The sequence below is a fragment of the Ornithorhynchus anatinus genome, chromosome 3 (genome assembly GCF_004115215.2).
Source record: "Ornithorhynchus anatinus isolate Pmale09 chromosome 3, mOrnAna1.pri.v4, whole genome shotgun sequence".
Taxonomy (NCBI): domain Eukaryota; kingdom Metazoa; phylum Chordata; class Mammalia; order Monotremata; family Ornithorhynchidae; genus Ornithorhynchus; species Ornithorhynchus anatinus.
The window spans coordinates 93,282,407-93,303,346 of record NC_041730.1 but is presented as its reverse complement, the minus strand read 5'-3'; the positions used below and the strand labels follow the sequence as shown (position 1 = coordinate 93,303,346).

Sequence of the window (20,940 nt, the reverse complement as noted above, 5' to 3'; positions counted from 1 at the left end):
ACATGCTTCAGTGTGAGGTCTTGATGGAGGCCTTGAAAGATGGATTGCCGACTTGATCCCTTGGTTATTTCCATCTCTCCCAGATGCAGGAACGGTAGTGTGTATTAGCCCTAAATGCCACACTCTTTCCAGAGAGCTCTTGGTGCACTGACTTTCTCTCTTACAGAATAACTATTGGAGGCTAAATGTTGAATTTCATTTTCCATTAAGCCGAAGCTTTAGGTTCCCTTCGTGGACAAGTTGGGATTGGACTTTTATTTTTTGTCCTCTCTTCCTCATGCCCAAGTAGTGTTTAGATGTACCATTGGCAGGGTCTAGGATCTGTCAGTCCTGTCTCCTTGTGAGGTTTGGCCTTGGAGCACTGGGCCTCTTCCACTACCTAGAATCATAATAGTTCTGGTGTTTGTTAAGTGCTTACTGTGTGCCAGGCACTATACTAAACACTGGGGTGGATACAAGCAAATTGGATTGGACACAGTCCCTTCCCCACCTGGGGCTCACAGTCTTAATCCCCATTTGACAGATGAGGAAACTCTTCTCTAGAAAAAACAGCCTCAGGTCCTTTGCTTATGCAGAAGAAATGTAAGCAAAGATAGATCTGGAACTAAGAGGGACCAATTTCCCTCAAGGAAGTCATGGGCAGTGTAGAGGTCCTAGATAGACCATCTGGGTTGGCCCCTCATATTCTAAACTTTTATTTATTTAATGCTCCTGAGGTGAAAAGTCAGCTTTGTGCAAAGAAACTCTGTATTAGATGCATACATGTAGAGGGGCCTTCATTTATAAAGACAATTCCCCTGCTGATGAGAATCCTCTCTATGCAGGCAGTTGTAACCGAATCAATCAAAGGTCTTTATTGAACGCTTACTATGTGCCGAGCACTGGACTCAACACTTGGAAAAGTACAATCCAACAGAGTGGATTAAACACAGGCTCTATCGAACAAGAGCTTATAGTTTGGAGGGGGATGCAGCCATTAAAATGGATTATGAATATGTACATAAGTGTGGAAGTAAGGGTGGGATGAATATCAAGTATTAAGTGTGTGCTCTGTGATCAATCATATTTCTTGAGCACTTACTGTGTGCAGAACACTGTACTAAGTGCTTGGGGGAGTAAAACACAACAATATAACATACATTCCTTAACCATACAGTAAGTGCTCAAATTATATTGATAGATTGATCAAGTGCCACAAGGATACAGATCCTTCTAGACTGTGAACCCACTGTTGGGTAGGGTTTGTCTCTATTTGATGCTGAATAGTACTTTCTAAGTGCTTAGCACAGTGCTCTGCATGTAGTAAGCGCTCAATAAATATGACTGAATGAAGAATGAATGAAGTGCATAGGTAATACAGACGGGAGAGGTAGTAAGAGAAATGAGGACTTTCTTGGGAAAGTCCTCTTGGAGATGTTATTTTAATAAGGTTTTGAAGATGGGAAGACGGGTGGTCTGTCAGAGATGAAGGAGTAGGGGGTTCTAGGCCAGAGGCAGGATATGGGCAAGGGGTTGGCGATGAGATAGATGAGTCCGAGGTACAGTGAATAGGTTGGCATTGGAAGACTGAAGCATGCGTATTGAGTTGTAGTAAAAAATCAGCAAGGTAAAATTAGAGGGGGTGAGTTGATTGAGTTCTTTAAAGCTAATGGTAAAGGTTTCTGTTTGATGTGAAGGTGGATGGGAAACCACTGAAGGTTTTTGAGGAGCGGAGATGTAACGATGAAGGCAGGAGGAAATGTGAGGCATGGAGTGAACATTTTTTTTTTTACAAAAATGATCAGAGCAGCAGAGTGAAGTATGAACAGGAGAAGGGAGAAGCAAGTTGCAGGGACGTCAGCAAGGATCTTGATGTAGTAGTCAGTGGCAGATAAGCTTGGATGAGCATAGTAGCCATATGGATGGAGAAGAAATGACAGATTTTAGTGATGTTGTGAAGGAGGAACCGACAGGATTTAGTGATAGATTGAATATGTGGGTGGAATGAGAGAGATGAGTCGAGGATAATGCCAAGGATATGGACTTACGAGATAGGGTAGATGGTGATGCTGTCTACAAAAATGGGAAATTCAGGGATTGAACAGGACTTGGTTTGGAAGGTGAGGCGTTCTGCTTAGGAAATGATAAGTTTGAGATATAGGTGGGACATCCAAGTAGGGATGTCTTGAAGGCAGGAGGAAATGTGAATGCAAGACTTCAGAGAAGTAGAGAGGTCAGATTCCAGTGATGGGAACCCAGAATTGAGCCTTGAGGGACTCCCACAATTAAAGGATAGGAAGCAGAGGAGGAGTCTGTGAAAGACACTGTGTAGGAATGGCCAGGAAGATAGGAGGACAATGTCAGTAAAGCCAAGGTTAGATAATGTTTCCAGGAGAAGGGGTGGTCCACAATGTCGAAAACAGCTGAGAAGTTGATGAGGATTAGGATCAAGTAGAGGGTGTTGGCTTTGGCAAGAAGGAGATCATTGGTGACCTTAGAGAGGGCAGTTTCCATGGAGTGACGGGGGCAGAAGCCAGATTGGAGGGGGTCAAGGAGAGAATCGGAAGAGAAAAAATAGAAACAGAGGGTGTAGAAAACTCGCTCATGGAGTTTGGAGAGGAATGGTAGGAGTAAGATCTAGTGATAACTGGAGGGAACCATGGGGTTAAAGGAGTGTTTTTTTTAAGATAGGGGATATATGAGCATCTATCCCCAAAAAGACCAAAGCGACACTGACCACACGTTCCGCACTGTGTGCACCTTTAAAAAGACAAGTTCCTTGTTCCATTGTTTGTCACTCGTAGAATAGGCTAGTATTTCTAGGTAGAACCAAGAGAATTGCACGATTCTGTATAAGGTGACTTGCCATTTCCATTCACTGCAGGCCCCGAAACCCTTAGGCTCTTTCAAAAGCCACCAGGCTTCCTGGCTTCCGGGCAATTGTGTAAGCTCTAAAATATAAGCTTGTTGTGGGCAGGGAACGTGAATGTGTCTATTGTTGTATTGTACTCTCCCAAGTGCTTACTACAGTGCTGTGCACTCAGTAAGCACTCAGTAAATGTGATCAAATGAATGAATGTAGTTGGGTTTGAGATGTGGAAGAAAGCCATTTGGGCTGCAGCCCACCCAGACTGCTTTCACTCATGACCTAAACCGGAATTTGTTCTGCAAGACTTCAGGGTGAAAGGGATTTTTATTTTCTGTAGATTCTAACACTCACCTTCTAGTATATTGTCGTTTCATCACTCCTACCTGCTACTGGACCAGTTACCACTTCATGGCTGATTGCTGGTTTTATTAGTAGCCTGGTTTCTGTTATCTCGTAGACCCCATCTCTCACCCTAAATTTACGAGTTATGGTCTCTCGTGAGATAGGGCAAACTGGCTGTGTGTTTTTTTTAGTGCAGTCGGAAATGTCTCTTGCTTTTCAGCAAGCCCTTTCTGTTTCTAGGATAAAACAAATTAAATGGGCTGTTTTCTCTTTTCCTCTTAGGGGAGCAAAATTGTGTGTGGTCAAAAACAAAAGGAAGGCAAGACAGGCTGAGACCCTTACCCAGGACTACATTATAACCCGTAAGTAATTAGATTGATCTTTAGAACTGAGCCTCTCTCCTCTTTTCAAGGGCTGTTGGTTTCCTGAATTTTGAGGAGAAAGAAATTCGACCATGTATTGCAAAATACTACCCAATTAATGCACAAGGGCCTCCAGTCATACAATCACTTACCAACTTAACTTCTTTTGTACCTTCACTTAAAGATGGAGTTATTTGGTTCTTCAGATGAATGTTGCAACTTAGAAGGGAAAAGTCCATTCAAGGGAATGCATCTCCATGACGCCTAACTCGCAACCTAGGAAGTAATGTGATGAAGTCTCATCTCACAATAGTATAGTCTAGCAGTACGTGTAACTCGGTCATAATATCCTTCCTTAAATTGACACCTCATCTGTAATGTCTCACAGAGTTTGGTCTCAGCAAATTCTAAGTAAGATGTACAACGTGGCTCAGTGGAAAGAGCATGGGCTTGGGAGTCAGAGGTCATGGGTTCTAATCCTGCTCTGCCACTTATCAGATGTGTGACTTTGGGTGAGTCATATAGCTTCTTTGTGTCTCAGTTACCTCATCTGTTAAATGGGAATTAAGACTGTGAGCCCCACATGGGACAACCTGATCACCTTGTATCTACTCCAGCACTTAGAAGAGTGCTTGGCAACATAGTAAGCACTTAACAAATACCATCATTATTAGAGACGCAGCATGGCATAGTGGATGGAGCACAGGCCTGGGAGTCAGAACGTCATGGGTTCTAATCCTGGCTCCTCCACTTGTCTGCTGGGTGACCTTGGGCAAGTCACTTCACGTCTTTATGGCTCAGTTATCTCATCTGTAAAATGGGGATTAAGATTGTGAGCCCTACATGGGACAACCTGCTTATCTTGTATCTACCCCGGTGCTTAGAATAGTGCTTGGCACATAGTAAGTGCTTAACAAATACTATAATTATTATTATTTTATCCCCATTCTAGGGTTCTAAATACCAATCTTGTGTATAACAGCCCCAAATTTCACAAGTTCCATCGATTTTTCACAGAGACAGGTGAGGGAGATAGCAGAGAAGACCCTCCTCGTTGCTCCTCTTTCTCCGAGCCTGGAGCCCTGGCCCACCTCAGCGTCTCTGGTGGATCCTTTGTTACCCTGCCCATTAGGAGTGCTGAGTTCTTTCAGGCCGGATGGAAAGCTGTGGGGCAAGATCAAAGAGGCGAGCCTGAGGTAGAAATAGATTAAGGGAGGAGCTGCCTGGTAAGCGGAGTATTTGAAGTCTGGGAAGAGTGGGACCAAAAACCAGCCTCCCTATTTGCTGGTGGCTTGCCTAACGTTTTCCTCAGTTTGCACGCTATGCATTGATAGCTAGCATTGTGCCTCAGTTTCCTCATCTGTAAAACGGGGATTAAGACTGTGAGCCCCACGAGGGACAACCTGAGAACCTTGTATCTACCCCGGTACTTAGAACAGTGCTTGGCACATAGTAAGCAGTTAACAAATACCATTATTATTATTATATAAAGCTTTCCATTTCGTAAGTTTATTCATTCATTCAGTCGTATTTATTGAGTGCTTACTGTGTGGTGATGTTACAACCAGGTAATATTGTATATGATAAACTGGAGCATGCAATAAAATATAAATCTTGAAAAGTCAGGTCTCCCCAGTCTAACCTGTCATCCCACCACAGAAGGAAATGAGATTTGATCTCCTCAAAACCAAACTAATTAGACCTGGAACTCTGTCACCCACAAAGTGCCCGCAAAGTGTGTCTTTAAGAGAAGGAAGCCCGGAGTACTAGACCGGCCATTAGTGGATCAGTAAATCCCACTTTGCCTACCGACCTAACTGATGCCTTAGTGTAATGCCCAGGGGGCACTGTTTGCTGAGGGTTCAGCCTGGTGAAGCAGATCTAAAACCAAGTCCATAAGAACTTGTGATCATTAAAGATATCCCATGACATTTTTTGCAAGAGTAGGAGTGTTAAACTCGGTGTCATAACCAAATTCCGGCTCATGTAATTACATGCGGTCTACTTAAATTCCCTCCGCCCCACCCCTAAAGTCGTTTGAAGTGGAAAAGCTATTTTTCACTTCCCCTCCTAAAAATACTGGTGTGTAGTGTTGCCGGCACAGAGAGACTGGAGGCCGCATTTCCCCCCCAAGAAGTAGCAGCGTTTCACTGGTGAGTGATGCGGTCTTGGTTCATGTGGATGGAAAAGTACTCGGGATGTTTGAGGTAAACTGTTCTGTGTAAAATAGCACACGTTTTCATTGTCAAGCTCCTTTCCTTTCAAACCTCCAGTTGCCTCCTGGACCAGTCCCTCCCTCCCTCCCAAGAAAGGATTCTCTTTCCAGAGAAGCGGTGATTTCTCTGAAAAGAAATCACACTGATCTTTGTTCCACATATTGGCAGCTCTTTATCCCTTCCCCCAAAAGCCTGTCCTCCCACCCCGATGTGAGTATAGAGGTGTTAGGTTGATTTTTTAATTCTTTAGGACCACCTTCCATCACTGGGGTGTGGAGGGCACATCACTCTCAGATAGCCCAAACTAAGCCTCGGATGTTCCTCTGTGTTTCGGGCCACCTTTATCCCTGGACTGATGGGATCTGGTGTTCCTCCCGTCTGGGTTATCGAGCTGCTCCTAAAACATTTCAGAAATGGATTTTGGCCTGCAAGTGGTTCCTGGGCTTGGAAAGCATGTGGGGATAATCAAATGACCTACCGTTGCATGCATTGTAACTCTTCCTGTTAGTATGTAGCTTGGGAATCTGGGGGAGAATCCGAGGAGGCACCATGGACTTTTCCCACCTCAAGGCCCAAAATTCTAAGTTTGGGCTGGAGAGCGGGTTAGGAAATGTGACCCTTGTCCGATACCGAGTAGCCCTATTTGACACTGTTTCCTGTGCATCCTCAAAGCGATGAGAGGTGAGCATATGGATTTGATCCCCAGTAGGTGGGCTAATTAATCATAGCAAGACTATCTGGGATATTTGACGGAGTTTGTTTTTCTGCTTGGTACTTAAAATTATTTCTGGTTGGAGAATTATTATTAAAACTGCATTTTTTAAAATGTGACTCCCTTCTAGCCCACGCGCTGCCCATGTTCCGTGAGCCACGCCAACGAAGCACAAGGAAGCAGCTGGAGAAGGATAGACTGGATCCCCTGAAGTCTCACAAACCTGAACCCCCCGTGGCAGGACCAGGTAATTATGATCTAATGGTTGTAGGTGACTTCAAGAGAAAAGAGTTGCTATTTCAACACTAAATGCCTTTCTAGATTATAAGAAGACAACAAATTATTGGCTCCCAGCCCTTTCCGTTCTTTAGTCTGCAAGTCTGACGGGAGCGAAGTCTGACATGGTGGTGCTTTGCTTCTTGAGAACAGGCAACACAGAATCATTTACAGAACTAGGCAAGGACCAAGGGGATCCCAGTTCCGGTGCCCGTTTATTAAATGAGACTGTCTACTTCACTCAGACCTTCATTTGGTTATGTCTACAGTATTCTCGTTCCCTCTCAGGGTCACACCTGGAGAGTTTCCAGTCAGTTCTCTACCAGCTTGACTGTGGGAGGGAGAGTCAAGCAGAGGCCAACCCATTCCTAGCGTGGGCAGTGGCTAGCCAGTGGGAGGCAATCTGCTACAAGTCAAAACTCACCTGTGCTGGGCAGCAGCGGCATGAGAGAGAATCGAGGGCGGAGACTCAAGTTTCCCGCGTGGAAGGAGGCAGTGGTAAACCACTTCCGTATTTTTACCAAGATAACTCAATGTATACACTACCGGAACGATTGCGGATGGAGGTGGGGCGTTCAGGGAGAGATAGAGAAGCAGCGTGGCTCAGTGGAAAGAGCACGGGCTTGGGAGTCAGAGGTCATGGGTTCAAATCCCAACTCTGCCACTTGTCAGCTGTGTGATTGTGGGCAAGTCACTTCACTTCTCTGTGCCTCAGTTACCTCATCTGTAAAATGGGGATTAAGACTGTGAGCCCCACGTGGGACAACCTGATTACCCTGTATCTACCCCAGTGCTTAGAACAGAGACTGTAAGCCCGTCAAAGGGCAGGGACCGTCTCTATCTGTTGCCGACTCGTTCATTCCAAGCGCTTAGTACAGTGCTCTGCACATAGTAAGTGCTCAATAAATACTATTGAATGAACATAGTAAGCGCTTAACAAATACCAACATTATTATTTATGTGTCCATGGTGTCACAATGGATCGGAGACGTCTCAACAGCATAAGACAAGACACAGTGTTCTCGGGGCTTCTCAAGACAAATTTCTTAGGAATAGATTACTGCTTTAAACGATGTTGCTTTAACCTTGTATTCAAACGGAGCAGACCAATCAATATAGCATCGGTAATTTTTCAGGAAATGCGCAGAGTATAAACGTGAGTGCTACCCTTGCAGAATTGTGTTTCCCTTGTGAACTTAACCAATTCATTCATTCATTCATTCATTCATTCAAAAGTATTGAGCGCTTTCTATGTGCAGAGCACTGTACTAAGCGCTTGGAATGTACAAAATGGTAACAGATAGAGACAGTCCCTGCCCTTTGATGGGCTTACAGTCTAATCGACGGGCTTACAGTCTAATCCAATGAGGCAAGGCCCTAACACTGCCACTATGGAAGGATATAATTGGAGTGGATCTATGAAATGAGAGACAAGGTTTGTAGTCCCTGGCGAATGATAGCAATAATAATACTTGTAGTATTTGTTAAGTGCTTTACTATTTGCAAGCACTGTAATAAGCGCTGAGGTAGATACAAGATAATCAGATTGGACACAGACCCTGTCCTACATTGGGCTCAGTCTCATGAAGGAGAAAGGTATTGAATCCCCATTTTAGCAGATGAGGAAATTGAGGCCCAGAAAAGTTTGGGAATTGGGGTTTTTGGGTTTTGTTTTTATTGCAGGGTATTTGTTAAGCGCCTACTATGTGCCAGGCACTGTACTAATCGCTGGGATACATACCAATTAATCAGGTTGTCCCCGAGAGGGCTAACAATCTTTATCTCCCTTGTTTAGATGAGGTAAGTGAGGCCCAGAGAAGTTTCGTGACTTGTCCCAAGTCACAGCAGACAAGGGGGGAGCCATGATTAGAACTCAGATCCCTCTGACTCCCGACCCCGTGCTCTATCCCCTAGGCCACACTGCTTCCCCTACTTCCCTTTGTGGCTTGCCCAAGCTATGTGGCAGAACTGAGATTAGAACCCAGGTCCCCTGACTCCTGGGCTCATGCTCTTTTCACTAGGCTATGCTGCTCATCTTATGTGCCAGTTTTTCCATGGGGAATAATTGGCACATTAAATCCACATAGCTCTACAGGGAAAAACCTGTGCTTTTCCAAAACCTTGGGTTAAGGAAAACTTGTTGAAGAACTCTCCCATTCTGGTGCCACACGGCTGCACACGTGTGTGTCACAGATTGTTTCCTGCAATTCCCTGATACGCTGGAACCGATTAGACTTGCATTGTTGGACAGTGTTTCCTAATTCCCTGATAATGGATAGTGAAAATTGTGTTTTGGCAAAGCTCAATCTAATTGGCCAAATGTAATTCCCTGGAACTGTCCTAGGCCACAGTAGAATGAGGCCTAATATCTGCTCCCCTTAAGTTTCTCCCCAGCTCTTCCGGGCTGGCCGGTAGAGGAGGGGACTTCTCTCCTCCCACAGCAAGGCCTGGGCCTTGTGACCTTCATCCTATGGGGAAAACTGTGGAAAGCTGGAATCTCGAGGGGCCCTGAAGGAAATGTAAAGTGTTTGAACAGGACTGTTTCTAGTAATCTTTATTCGTTATTATCCTATTATGGTGGACTCTGTCAGTAGCTTCAGAGTTGGATTTTTTCTTTGAGTGTGGGTGCCTGTGTCTCCTTAAGCACTTAATACATGGTTCTAATCCCAACATCGCCACTTGTCTGGTGTGTGACCTTGGCAAGTCACTTTACTTCTCTGTGCCTCAGTTACCTCATTTGTAGAATGGGGGTTGAGTTTGTGAACCCCATGTGGGACAGGGACCGTGTCCAACCTGATTAGCTTGTATCCAACCCAGCGCTTAATATAGTTCTTGGCACATAGTAAGCACTTAACAAATACCACAATTATTATTGTAATTGATACAGTGCATGGTAGTAGGAAAGTGCTCCATAATTACCATTGATTGACATAGATTGTGAGTTCCTCCAGGGGCGTGTCTGCTAATTTTCATCGTGTTTCCCCCCTCCCTTAATGCAGTGCCTGACACAGTGTAGTGAGCTTATTACCAATAGTGGTGATGATGCGGGCATTAATCAAGAATTATGGGCAATTCTCCATGTACTTGCCTTTATAAATTAAATCTAAGAGGATTATGAAATAGCAGCTTCAAACAGAGGCTAGTGCATTATCAGCACCAGTGTGTGATTGCAGTCAATGGGATAGAAAATTTCATTCCCTGGGGACACGGAACCCTCAGGCCCATGGTGTGCTTTTTGCACACAGTAAGCGCTTAATAAATATGGTCGAATGAATGAGCGGTTGACTGATGGAGTCCTCGTTTGATTGTAAACTCCCCGGATTGCATGCACCTTGTTAGATTCTAAGCTCCTTGGAGGCAGGGGTCAGTCAAGTCTTGTCTTGTCTTATGCTGTCGGGTTGTCTCCAAACCATAGCGACACCATGGACATATCTCTTCTAGAATGCCCCACCTCCCTCTGCAGTTGTTCTGGTAGTGTATTCATAGAGTTTTCTTGGTAAAAATACCGACATAGTTTACCATGGCCTCCTTCCGCGCAGTAAACTTGAGTCTCCGTCCTCGACTCTCTCTCATGCCGCTGCTGCCCAGCACAGAGGAGTCCTGACTTGTAGCAGATTGCCTTCCACTCTCTAGCCACTGCCCAAGTTAGGATTGGAATGGAATGGACAGGCTTCTGCTTGACTCTCCCTCCCGTAATCGAGACTGGTAGAGTACTGGAAACTCTCCAGGTGTGACCCTGAGAGGGGACAGTCATGTCTACTATTTCTATTATCATCATCAATGGTATTTTCGAGCACTTACTGTGTACAGAGCCTTGTACTAAGCACTTGGTATTGTACAATGCAGCCGAGTTTATAGACACGTTCCCTGACCACATTCTCGACCAATTTCAGGGGCTCTTTGTTCAGAGCTCTGCCTAAAGTAGGTACTCAGTAGATACTTCTGATTGATCGCAAAGTCATCCTGTATCCGTTAATTGTAATTGTAGCTTTAATTGTTAATTGTAATTGATTCAATAGGCCACTTGCAAGACAAGCTTTGAAGTACACCTCTGCTCTATTAACATCAGTTGGAAGTGCTGAATGTACTAGACTTGTCCATCAGTCTCTAATTCTGTGCTCCCAAGGTTGGGGAATATTTTCCCCTTTGGGGCCCTGAGGAGGTTCTTAGGAATTCCCAAGAAACTGAATGACTCTTATTATGGCTCTTTAAATACCTATCATCTATCTATCTATCTATCTATCTATCTATCTATCTATCTATCTATCTATCTATCTATCTATCTATCCATCCATCTATCTACATCTATCTATCTATATCTCTCTCTCTCTATATATATATATACATGTATACACATATATATATTTATGTGTGTGTGTATTTAAAAACATAATGGAAGAGATATGTGTAAATATATATAAATATATACACATAAGTGTAATAACATATACACACATATTGTTTGGCTAAGATGTTTGCTGTCCCAGGTGTCCCTTTCTTTAATGAAATATATTAAGCACCTATTAATTGCTTATTATTGCTCCCATTAACATTAATAGCACCTCCTCCTTTTACTCTCCCCACCCTTTCACTTTCCACTTTTCCCCCCTCCCGCCCTTCCACTTTCTAGTGGATCAGGGAAAAGTGGTTGGAGGACCACTGCCCTATTTTTCCGCTCCATTAAATTCCGCTTACTTTCTCCACAACAGGTCGTGGTGGTCGAGTTGGGACACACGGAGGCACCCTGTCATCATATATAGTCAAGAACATTGCTCTCGATAAGACGGACGACAGCAACCCACGCGAGGCCATTTTACGCCATGCGAAGGAGGCTGAGGATAACCCGTATTGGGTTGCACCAGCGTACTCCAAGTAAGGACTTAGTTTTTAAAATGTCAGAACTGGCCGTGTTTAAAAAATGGTGCACTGTGTTTGATAGTATGAGGAAGATATCTTGGAGGCCAACCCTCTTTTGCCGGGGGTGAAAGGGGCGGCGACTCATAATAATTTAAGTCTGGAAAACGGAAATTTCCCTTTACAGACCAAATGCAAAGACACTGTTTAAAATGAGAAATCTCTCAAGTTGTTGTAATTTATTTAACTGTGGAAGGTTTCAGAATTGTGTACCCTATCCTTTTCTCCCAAACTGAAACTCAGTAGGAGCAAAGTTTTTTGTTCAAAATCATTGACTTCTTTTTATTCTCTGAGTTTGAAACAGTTCTTTTTTGTTTTTATTAGTATTGTTAGGAGTTGCTGTGTATTTACCAACATCTCTATGTATACATTTCTTTTAATAGGTAGATACGTTTATGCCTATAAATATACACTATCCTGAGTAGTATAGCCTTAGTGGAAGGTGTGCTGGCCTGGGACTCAGAGGACCCAGGTTCTAATCCCTGCTTTGCTACTTGTTTGCTGTGTCACCTTGGACAAGTCACTTAACTTCTGTGCCCCAGTTACCTCATCTGTAAAATGAGAATTCAGGACCTGTTCTCCCTTCTACTTAGACTGTGAGCACCATGTGAGACAAGGACTGTGTCCAACCTGATTATCTTGAATCCACACAGGGCTTAGTATAGTGTTTGGTACACAGCAAGTGCTTATCAAATACCACCTACATATAGAGAGAGTCATGTGATAGCAAACATCTGTGCTTCGTAAAACTGATCTCCAGCTCACCAAGGTGACAATACAAGAACATAGGAAATGGCATACTGACTCAAATCAGGCATCCCAACCAGTCAGTTGGTTGTATTTATTGAGTGCTTACTGTGTGCAGAGCAGTATACTAAACCCTTGGGAGAGTATACTATAACAGACACATTCCCTACCCACAATGAGCCACAGTCCAATATTCTGATTCCAATAGTGAAAACAAAGAATGCTTGGAAGATAAGGTTGCCCTCTTTGTCAGCCACCCCCATAGTTAGGGGTGCACCTTCTAACTTCCCTCACTTTTCTCCCCTCTACTAACCCTTTATGGGCCACTCACCAGTGCTCTGATCTAAATCGTTCTCCAATCGACCACTGTGAAGCCAAACCAGGTCACAGCAGTGTGAGAAGCAGCGTGGTTTAGTGGAAAGAACCCAGGCTTGGGAGTCAGAGGATGTGGGTTCTAATCCCGGCTCCGCCACTGGTCAGCTGTGTGACTTTGGGCAAGTCACTTAATTTCCCTGTGCCTCAGTTACCACATCTGGAAAATGGGGATTAAGAATGTGAGCCCTGCACGGGGCAACCTGATTTCCTTGTATCTACCTCAGCGCTTAGAACAGTGCTCGGCACATAGTAAGCGCTGAACAAATGCCATCATTGTTATTGTCACAGGAATGAGCAGCCTAGGCAGTGCCCCCTGTCATTTGTTTAGGAAAGGGACTCCTGCACACTCTAGTCTAGTCTAACACTCTAGTCTAACGCATGCCTAGTGTCACAGGCATGAAGGCAGGTCAGGGAGTCAGAGACCCCTAGGAAAATAGGGATAAACCAGCTATTAGCCACAACCCTCCCCAGCATCAGTTTCAGAAGAAGGAAGAGTGAACCCTGAAAGGAGACAGTAGAGGTGGAAGGCAAAACTAAATGCTATGATCTAAGTGTGGGTGCTAGAGACTGGATCAGCAAGTGTAGAAAAGGGTGTATGCCTATGTATGATCAGATTTATCCTCCTACTTGAAGAGGTTGCTTTTCCACAAAAATACGAGGAAGCGGAAAGCGGACCCTAGTTGAAAGCGTACAGTAGACCAGAGAGAAAGTGTCGAACCAAATGATAAAAATGAGCTTAGAAACAAGGCACAAAAATGAAAGTGGTACAAAAAAATGGATTAGTACAGTATTTAGTACAGTTCTCTGCACATAGAAAGTGGTCATTAAATATCACTGGTTGATACACACATAGTGCTAAGGTGACTGATGGGTTGGCGTAACTGGGAAGGCAGAAATGAATCTTGGAGGATGAGGCTTTGAAAGTGGGGAGGATATGATTTGGCAGTTTGAAGGGGGAGGTGACAAGGAAGAGTTGCTTTGTCTGCACCCCTAAGGGCAGAGTGGTCTAGTGGCTAGAGGCCACTAATCCCACTCGATTCTAATCCAAGCCCCATCACTTGTCTACTGTGTGAGCTTGGGCAAGTCACTTCACTTCTCTGGGCCTTAATTACCTCATTTGTCAAATGGGGAATACTGTTGTGAGCCCCATGTGGGACATGGAATGTGTCCAACCTAATTAGCTTGTATCTAATCCCAGCATTTATTACCATGTCTGGCAGAGAGTAAGCACTTAACAAATACCATAAACAAAACAAAAAATACAGTGGCTCAGAGCCCCAGATCTTAATGCCCCCGGAGACATCGCCCCTGCCCCGCCCTCACTTAAAGGAGCAGAGGAGATTAAAAGCCCTGAGATCAGCCCAGATATGGCACCACCTCCTGCCGGACCCAAAAATCCATGCCTCCGGGCTCCTTGCTGCAAACAAAGCAACTCCTTCTCCCCACTGGAAGACAAGAGGCGTGGAGAAGATAAAAAAGGCATCTATCCTAATTTTAGAGCACTGGGGAGATTGTGGCAGAATGTTGTTGTCAATCTGTCTGACCCCTTCCTTTCGTTCAATCATATTTATTGAGCACTTACTGTGTGCAGAGCACTATACTAAGTGCTTGGGGCGGGGAGGGAGAGATTAAAAAATAAACAGACACATTCCCTACCCACAAGGAGTTTACAGTCTAGAGGGATAATGGTATTTGTTAAGCACTTACTATGTGCCAGACACTGTACTAAGCGCTGGGGTAGATACAAGCAAATGGAGTTCCTCCATGCTCTCTCCCTCCTTCCACATCCCTGTCCTCCCCACCTACCATACTCCCAAACACCTCAGTAACACCATCTGACACCTCACTCCTTCCCCTCATCCCCACCTATTTTATCCTTCCCCCCACGACCCTCCCCACTCCAAATCTCCCTTCCACTCTGGTCTCTGGAACTCTGGCCCTATCATAGATCAACTTCCCTTCATCTCTGGCCTACTCACTCATCATCACCAAGACTTAGCTCTCACCAATGCCACTGCCTCTTCTGTCTCTCTCTCTCTAATATTATTATTATTGTATATGTTAAGCACTTACTATTGACCAAGCACTGTTCTAAATGCCGGGGTAGATATAAGTTAAACTGGTTGGACACAGTCTCTGCGTCATGTGGGGCTCACACTATGAATCCCCATTTCACAGATGAGGTAACTGAGGCCCAAAGAAGTGAAGTGAGTTCCCCAAGGTCACACAGCAGACATGGTAGAGTCGGAATTAGAACCCATATCCTTCTGACTCCCAGGCCTGTGCTCTATCCACTAATCCAAACTACTTCTACTGTAGCCTGTGCACACCTACAGACTCTCCTCCTCTTTCTCTCTCTCTCTCCCCTCTCTCCCCTCTCTCCCCTCTCCCTCTCTTCCTTCTTTGTCTTTCTTTTAATATCATATTTTCACCTTTACCACCCACTACAGCTGCTAGTCACTTTATCTTCTGCTCTCCTGATCTCACCTCTGCGTTCCATATGGATTTTGATGCCTTTGTCACCCTTCTACCCTCCTGATTCTTTGGGTTTTCAACCAATGTGTTGATGAGCCCTCTGACCTCCAGCCCCTCCAGCCAACTTTTCCCCTCACTTCCCAACTCTGCCTTCCACAGCCACAAATCCCACCGAATTTTATTACCGAAGCTTTCTGAAACCTCTTTGCCCCACTGACGATAACATTGAAGCCATCAGGCATGAATTTCCCAAAGTCCACCCGTCTCCTCCACCTCATGCCGAGAACTAGATTCAGTCTGATGCCCTTGTAGCTATCCCAGTGCTTTTCCCATAGTAAATACTTAAGAAATAATAATAATAATAATAATTTTTTATGAAGTGGGGCCCACTCAAACTTATGGGTACACGTTGAGTACGATCAAATAGGTCTTTCTGTTGTAGGACAAAGAAGGTTTCATGACATAGTGGTTGAGCAAGGGCTAATCAGACTGCTTCTCCGGCCGACCCCAGACCTCTGTACCCTATCACTTTGCTTTCATCTTTCAGAAGCCCCCAAGTTGGTGGATCAACATTTATTGAGGCCTATTAAGTTCATGGCACTGTACGAGGCACTGAAATATATGTTAACCAGCATTGGAATGCATTTTCTCTTGCATTCACCTGCTGGAGTATCCTGCTTACTGCCAAATGGCAAAGTGTTTGAAGGGAAGCTAGTATTTAAAATGATCTTTCTGTAAAGGTCAGTGTAATTGAGAGTGTGTGCCTGGCTGTTTTTTGTATTGAAACATCGACTTGTTAGACATGACTTCTTTTTTGAAACCGTAACTCTGTTTCCTTTCAGCGCAAAGGGTATAAAGGAGATGCACACCTTAATTTTCAAATCGTACTAACTGTAAGAGCATTTGACTCCCTTTAATTTCATCAATTGCCTATTAGATTTCAATCCCGACACCCGCAACGTAATAGGCATGAATGTTTTAAAACACAGCAGGCTCTCAGAAGGCTCTCATTCAGCTACAGATGGGCAGATTTAGTTACAGTTTCTTGTTAAAAGATTTTGCTGGAGCAAGGAAAAAAAAAAAACAACTCTGGCCAAGAATTGGGCAGGATGTAGGTCCAGAATGCGATTAGCTGACACACCAGACAGGGATATATCTGTGTGTGGGAGCTTGGAAGACAGCCAGCAGCCTGCCAGCTTGACAGCTTTGTCAGTGATGTTCAGTTTCCTTGCCAAACAAACCACCATTATCACTGGTAGGGAAAATTGAAATTTTTAGATTTTGGCTTGGTCTAATTTAGAATTTGCACGTTTTTAATCCAGATAATTACCACAAGAAGGGTATTTGAAGTAGGTCACAATAGAGTATGATATGAATAGGACATCCTGCACATACACTAAACGTATCCATGCCTTGGGAATATAAATACATATATATGTATATATATGGGGAGAGACATTTACAGTATTATAGTAATAAATAATAATTGCGATATTTGTTAAGCATTTACTACTTACCAAATACCATACTAAGCATTGGGGTAGGAACAAGATAATCAGATCCCACAACGAACTCTCAGTCTAAGCAGGAGGGACTCAATCTAAGAAGCAGAGGGAAGAAGAACATGCATAAACCAATTATTCAGGCAAGATAGCATATTCTTTAGCCTAGAAAAGTGACATGTTTAACTATTGAAATCAATAACTGGAAGCAAAAGAGAGGGTCACAGCCTTCTCTTAACTAATGTTGATATATATTACTTATCATAATAATAATCATTGATTCATTCAATAGCATTTATTGAGCACTTACTATGTGCAGAGCACTGCTCTAGGCGCTTATGGCATTTAAGTATTTACTTGTGCCAAATATTGTATAGAGTTCTGGGGTAGATACAGAGGTATTTTTTTGTGTGAATAATGATAAGAAAAATAATAATGGTATTTGTTAAGTTCTGTGTGCCAAGCACTGTTCTAAGCACTGGAGTAGATAAGGGGGTTATCAGGTTGTCCCACGTGGGGCTCATAGTCTTAATCCCCATTTTACAGATGAGGTAACTGAGGCCCAGAGATGAGGTAACTGAGGCACAGAAGGTTAAGCGTTTACTATGTGTCCAACTCTGTTCTAAGAGCTGGGTTAGGTATGTGGAAAGAGCCTAGGCTTCGGAGTCAGAGGTCAGGGGTTCGACTCCCGGCTCTGCCACTTGTCAGCTGTGTGACTGTGGGCAAGTCACTTCACTTCTCTGTGCCTGAGTTACCTCATCTGTAAAATGGGGATTAACTGTGAGCCTCACGTGGGACAACCTGATTACCCTGTATCTACCCCAGCGCTTAGAACAGTGCTCTGCACATAGTAAGTGCTTAATAAATACCAACATTATTATTATTATTATTAATTAGGTTGGATGAGGTCCCTGTCCCACATGAGGCTCACAGTCTAGGAGAGCTCACAGTAAAATGTCTGTAGTGTGTAATTATGTATACACTTGTTGGTTGGTGACTGGGCGAGTGTTTTCTCTTTGGAGGGAAAGAAAGAAAAAATCAAGGTTGAGGAACAGATTGTCCTGTGTGTTTAGCAATCACCTCCTCCAAGAGGCGTTCCCAGACTGAGCTCCTCTTCCCCCTCTACTCCCTCTGCCATCCCCCCTTTACCTCTCCGCAGCTAAAGCCTCATTTTCCCCTTTTCCCTCTGCTCCTCCACCTCTCCCTTCCCATCCCCACAGCACTGTACCCGTCCGCTCAACTGTATATATTTTCGTTACCCTATTTATTTTGTTAATGAATTGTACATCGCCTTGATTCTATTTAGTTGCCATTGTTTTTACGAGATGTTCTTCCCCTTGACGCTGTTTAGTGCCATTGTTCTTGTCTGTCCGTCTCCCCCGATTAGACTGTAAGCCCGTCAAACGGCAGGGACTGTCTCTATCTGTTGCCGACTTGTTCATCCCAAGCGCTTAGTACAGTGCTCTGCACATAGTAAGCGCTCAATAAATACTATTGAATGAAAGTAACAGGAGGCAGAGAGGTACTGAAGTACAAGCATCAAAAAGCCTCAATAAATCGAGGCATTGATGATGCATCAGGAAAAGGCAGGGAGCAAGAATGTTTTTCTATGTGTTTACTTTGTTGACCTAAGCCAACCTTTAAGACATGGTACATTCATACAAATAGGAAAAAAAAAACTTTTCTCTTTGGGAACTGTGCCAACTACCACAGTATATTTTAGTACTATTTTACAAAAAAAAAAAATAAAATAATTGAGGTAAAAGTGAAATGTGGATATACACATCTAATATATTAAAATAAAATATGAAAAATCAGTATACATGTCTCTTAAAATAATTGATATTAAGTATTCTAATAGTTGCACAAGACTTCTCTAAAATTGAACCACAGGAATGTATAGTTTATAAAAAATACCTAAACAGAGCTTCATTATCTCTATGCATCCTGAAAACATTTGCTTTCCTAAAATCTAATAGTATTATAGTGTCACTCTCTCTTGTTTCTCCTCTTAGTGATCAAATGGCCAGTGGTGTCTTATTGGTTCATTTCTACTCCTACGAAAATCTTTGGAGATTGTGGTTTCTTAACTGTCCCATTCTCCTTACCCCCAGTCTGCCCTCAAGACCTCCCTTATATGGCTCAGAGTAAATATGTCCTCCTAATGTGACTGGGATTTGTTTATCTATTTTCCAAAATATTATGTATTCATTTCCTGAGGAAAATAGAAAATTCTTTATCTGAAAAAATCATACTCCTCCTTTCATCTTTTCAGTCCTTCTGATTTTTTAAAAGTTAGCTTTGACTTGCAGTCCAGAAGAACAGAAGCAACTATTTAAACCAAACCCTTTTTGTTGATCTCTTTCTTTAATCTTAATAATTCTGGGATTGTGATGGCTAGGTTAGGGTTCAGCTGGGCCTGATTCATTCTAATAGGGTTAACAAGTGTGTCAGATTATCAAGTCATGGCTATAATTGACTTTGCACTTTGAGGTTTTCCTTTATAATAAACAATGGGCCTCAAGCCAAGAGAGCCTGTGGTTTATATTCACATACTTTTGACTAAATAATACAAGTCATTCCCCCCCCACCCCATATTCATGTCATTAGCCTGAAGCCAGCTTTATCCTCTATGAATGAATCGTATCAGATGAATAATAATAATTAAAAAGAATTTGACCCATGGACTTTCAGCTACAGTTGAAAACATTTTGGCTCTTTGAATCAGGGCTGAAATCCTAAAAAGAAATTAATATAGAAGGCCTAGGTTAAAGCTTAGTCAGCAAAGGGAGAAGTGCTTTTTATAAGGACTATTTAGACTTCTTGTGAGATTTTCAACTGCCCCTAGGACAATGAGATGCTTTTTAGATGAACAGGGTGAAAATATTTGTTAATTAGTTGCTCTCTTTATAAAATTCATTGGATAGAAATGCTGACGCATTGATTTGATAAGGTTTTTGTAGACTTCTTTCATTTTTATGAAAAACTGGTTCCACAAGGCAAGCCTACATTTTTAATAGAAAAGCTAATATTGTATATTTCAAAATAGGCAGTGTTAAAAATTCTGCTAGTGCATGGAAATAGGGGTTTATAACTCCAGAAATAGTCTAATTGATCCAGAATTGGCCATAATAAAGCATTAATCCAAAAAAATTCTAGCACCCGCTAATTTAAAAGGAGGTCATTAATGCTAAAAATCTTCTCGGCTGCCTGAGTGTTAAATAGTATAGCTTAACGATCTGTTAGATTTCTTACTGGCTAACACCAACAGTGAAGATGATGACATTTAATCTGCTCTGACTGTTTCTTGGTAACTGTAGTAAACAGTTTGACACACATAGGCAAGTTGAAATATTTACTATTTCTGAAATCCGTTCAGCAAAACAGGAGAGCGCTGTTGCGTGACATAAGCATCGGCATCTGAGTTTCAGTTTTAAAACAATCCAGAAAGAGAGGCAGATCCTTGGAGGAGAATAGTTGCTCCTCAGACTGGAAAATAAACACTGTAACTAGAAAGAGTAAATGCCAACTGGATGGCTTATTCACCAATTATGTGCTACCGTGAAACTCATCTCACCGCCAAGAATACCCATTGAGTCCCCCAAATAGGCTAGGCTGTGTGAGGCAGAAGGGGGCCCCTTGTCCCCTCAAGAAAATCACACTCCATTCAAGCTCCAGAAGAATTGGTTTAGAATGCGTTCTCTTCCTCCTCTCTCCCGGTGATGGGATTATTTTTCCCTGTTTAAAGGAAAACACTGACTTAGATCCCCTGCCCCCAACGAGGGTGAGCAGGGAGATCTCACGTCCCCGTTTCCCCAGGCAGCCATCTTCCTTGTCTCCTTGAGATCCCACAGCATGACCTTCTCAGTTGTCTGCATGGGGTCTCCCTCGACCTATAAAATGCACGAATTCATACACGCTGCTTCCTTGCGATGCTCCGCGACTGGAGATGTGAGGAACAGGAAACGTGGAGATGGAGGTTTGGAGGGAATAATGAGGAAGAATGAAGTCAGAGAAGGCCACACGGTGCTTAGCAAACACCCTAATGGAGGTGATCCGGGGAGGATCGATGGACATTTTTCAGAGTATTGAGACTCTGGGGGACACATTCAGTGTTTGATGATGGAGATGCAGCGTGTGTGTATCCATTTATTCTTCAGCCAGCGATTGT

At 43.3% G+C, this 20,940-nt stretch overlaps 1 protein-coding gene and 1 non-coding gene across 2 annotated transcripts in view; one reads left to right on the top strand and one right to left on the bottom strand.

Annotated features, from left to right (window-relative positions):
• The window catches only part of WDR70 (WD repeat domain 70), a 359,232-nt gene that overhangs the window by 332,104 nt on the left and 6,188 nt on the right, over positions 1-20,940 (top strand). The window contains exons 15-17 of the mRNA XM_029060393.1: positions 3,473-3,552; positions 6,611-6,727; positions 11,466-11,628. Coding sequence (XP_028916226.1) covers positions 3,473-3,552; positions 6,611-6,727; positions 11,466-11,628 — 360 coding nt within the window. The remainder of the gene's footprint in view (positions 1-3,472; positions 3,553-6,610; positions 6,728-11,465; positions 11,629-20,940) is intronic.
• Positions 10,360-10,502, bottom strand: LOC114811000. Its single transcript, XR_003758685.1, has one exon. It is a non-coding gene; the product is annotated as a small nucleolar RNA SNORA7 (small nucleolar RNA).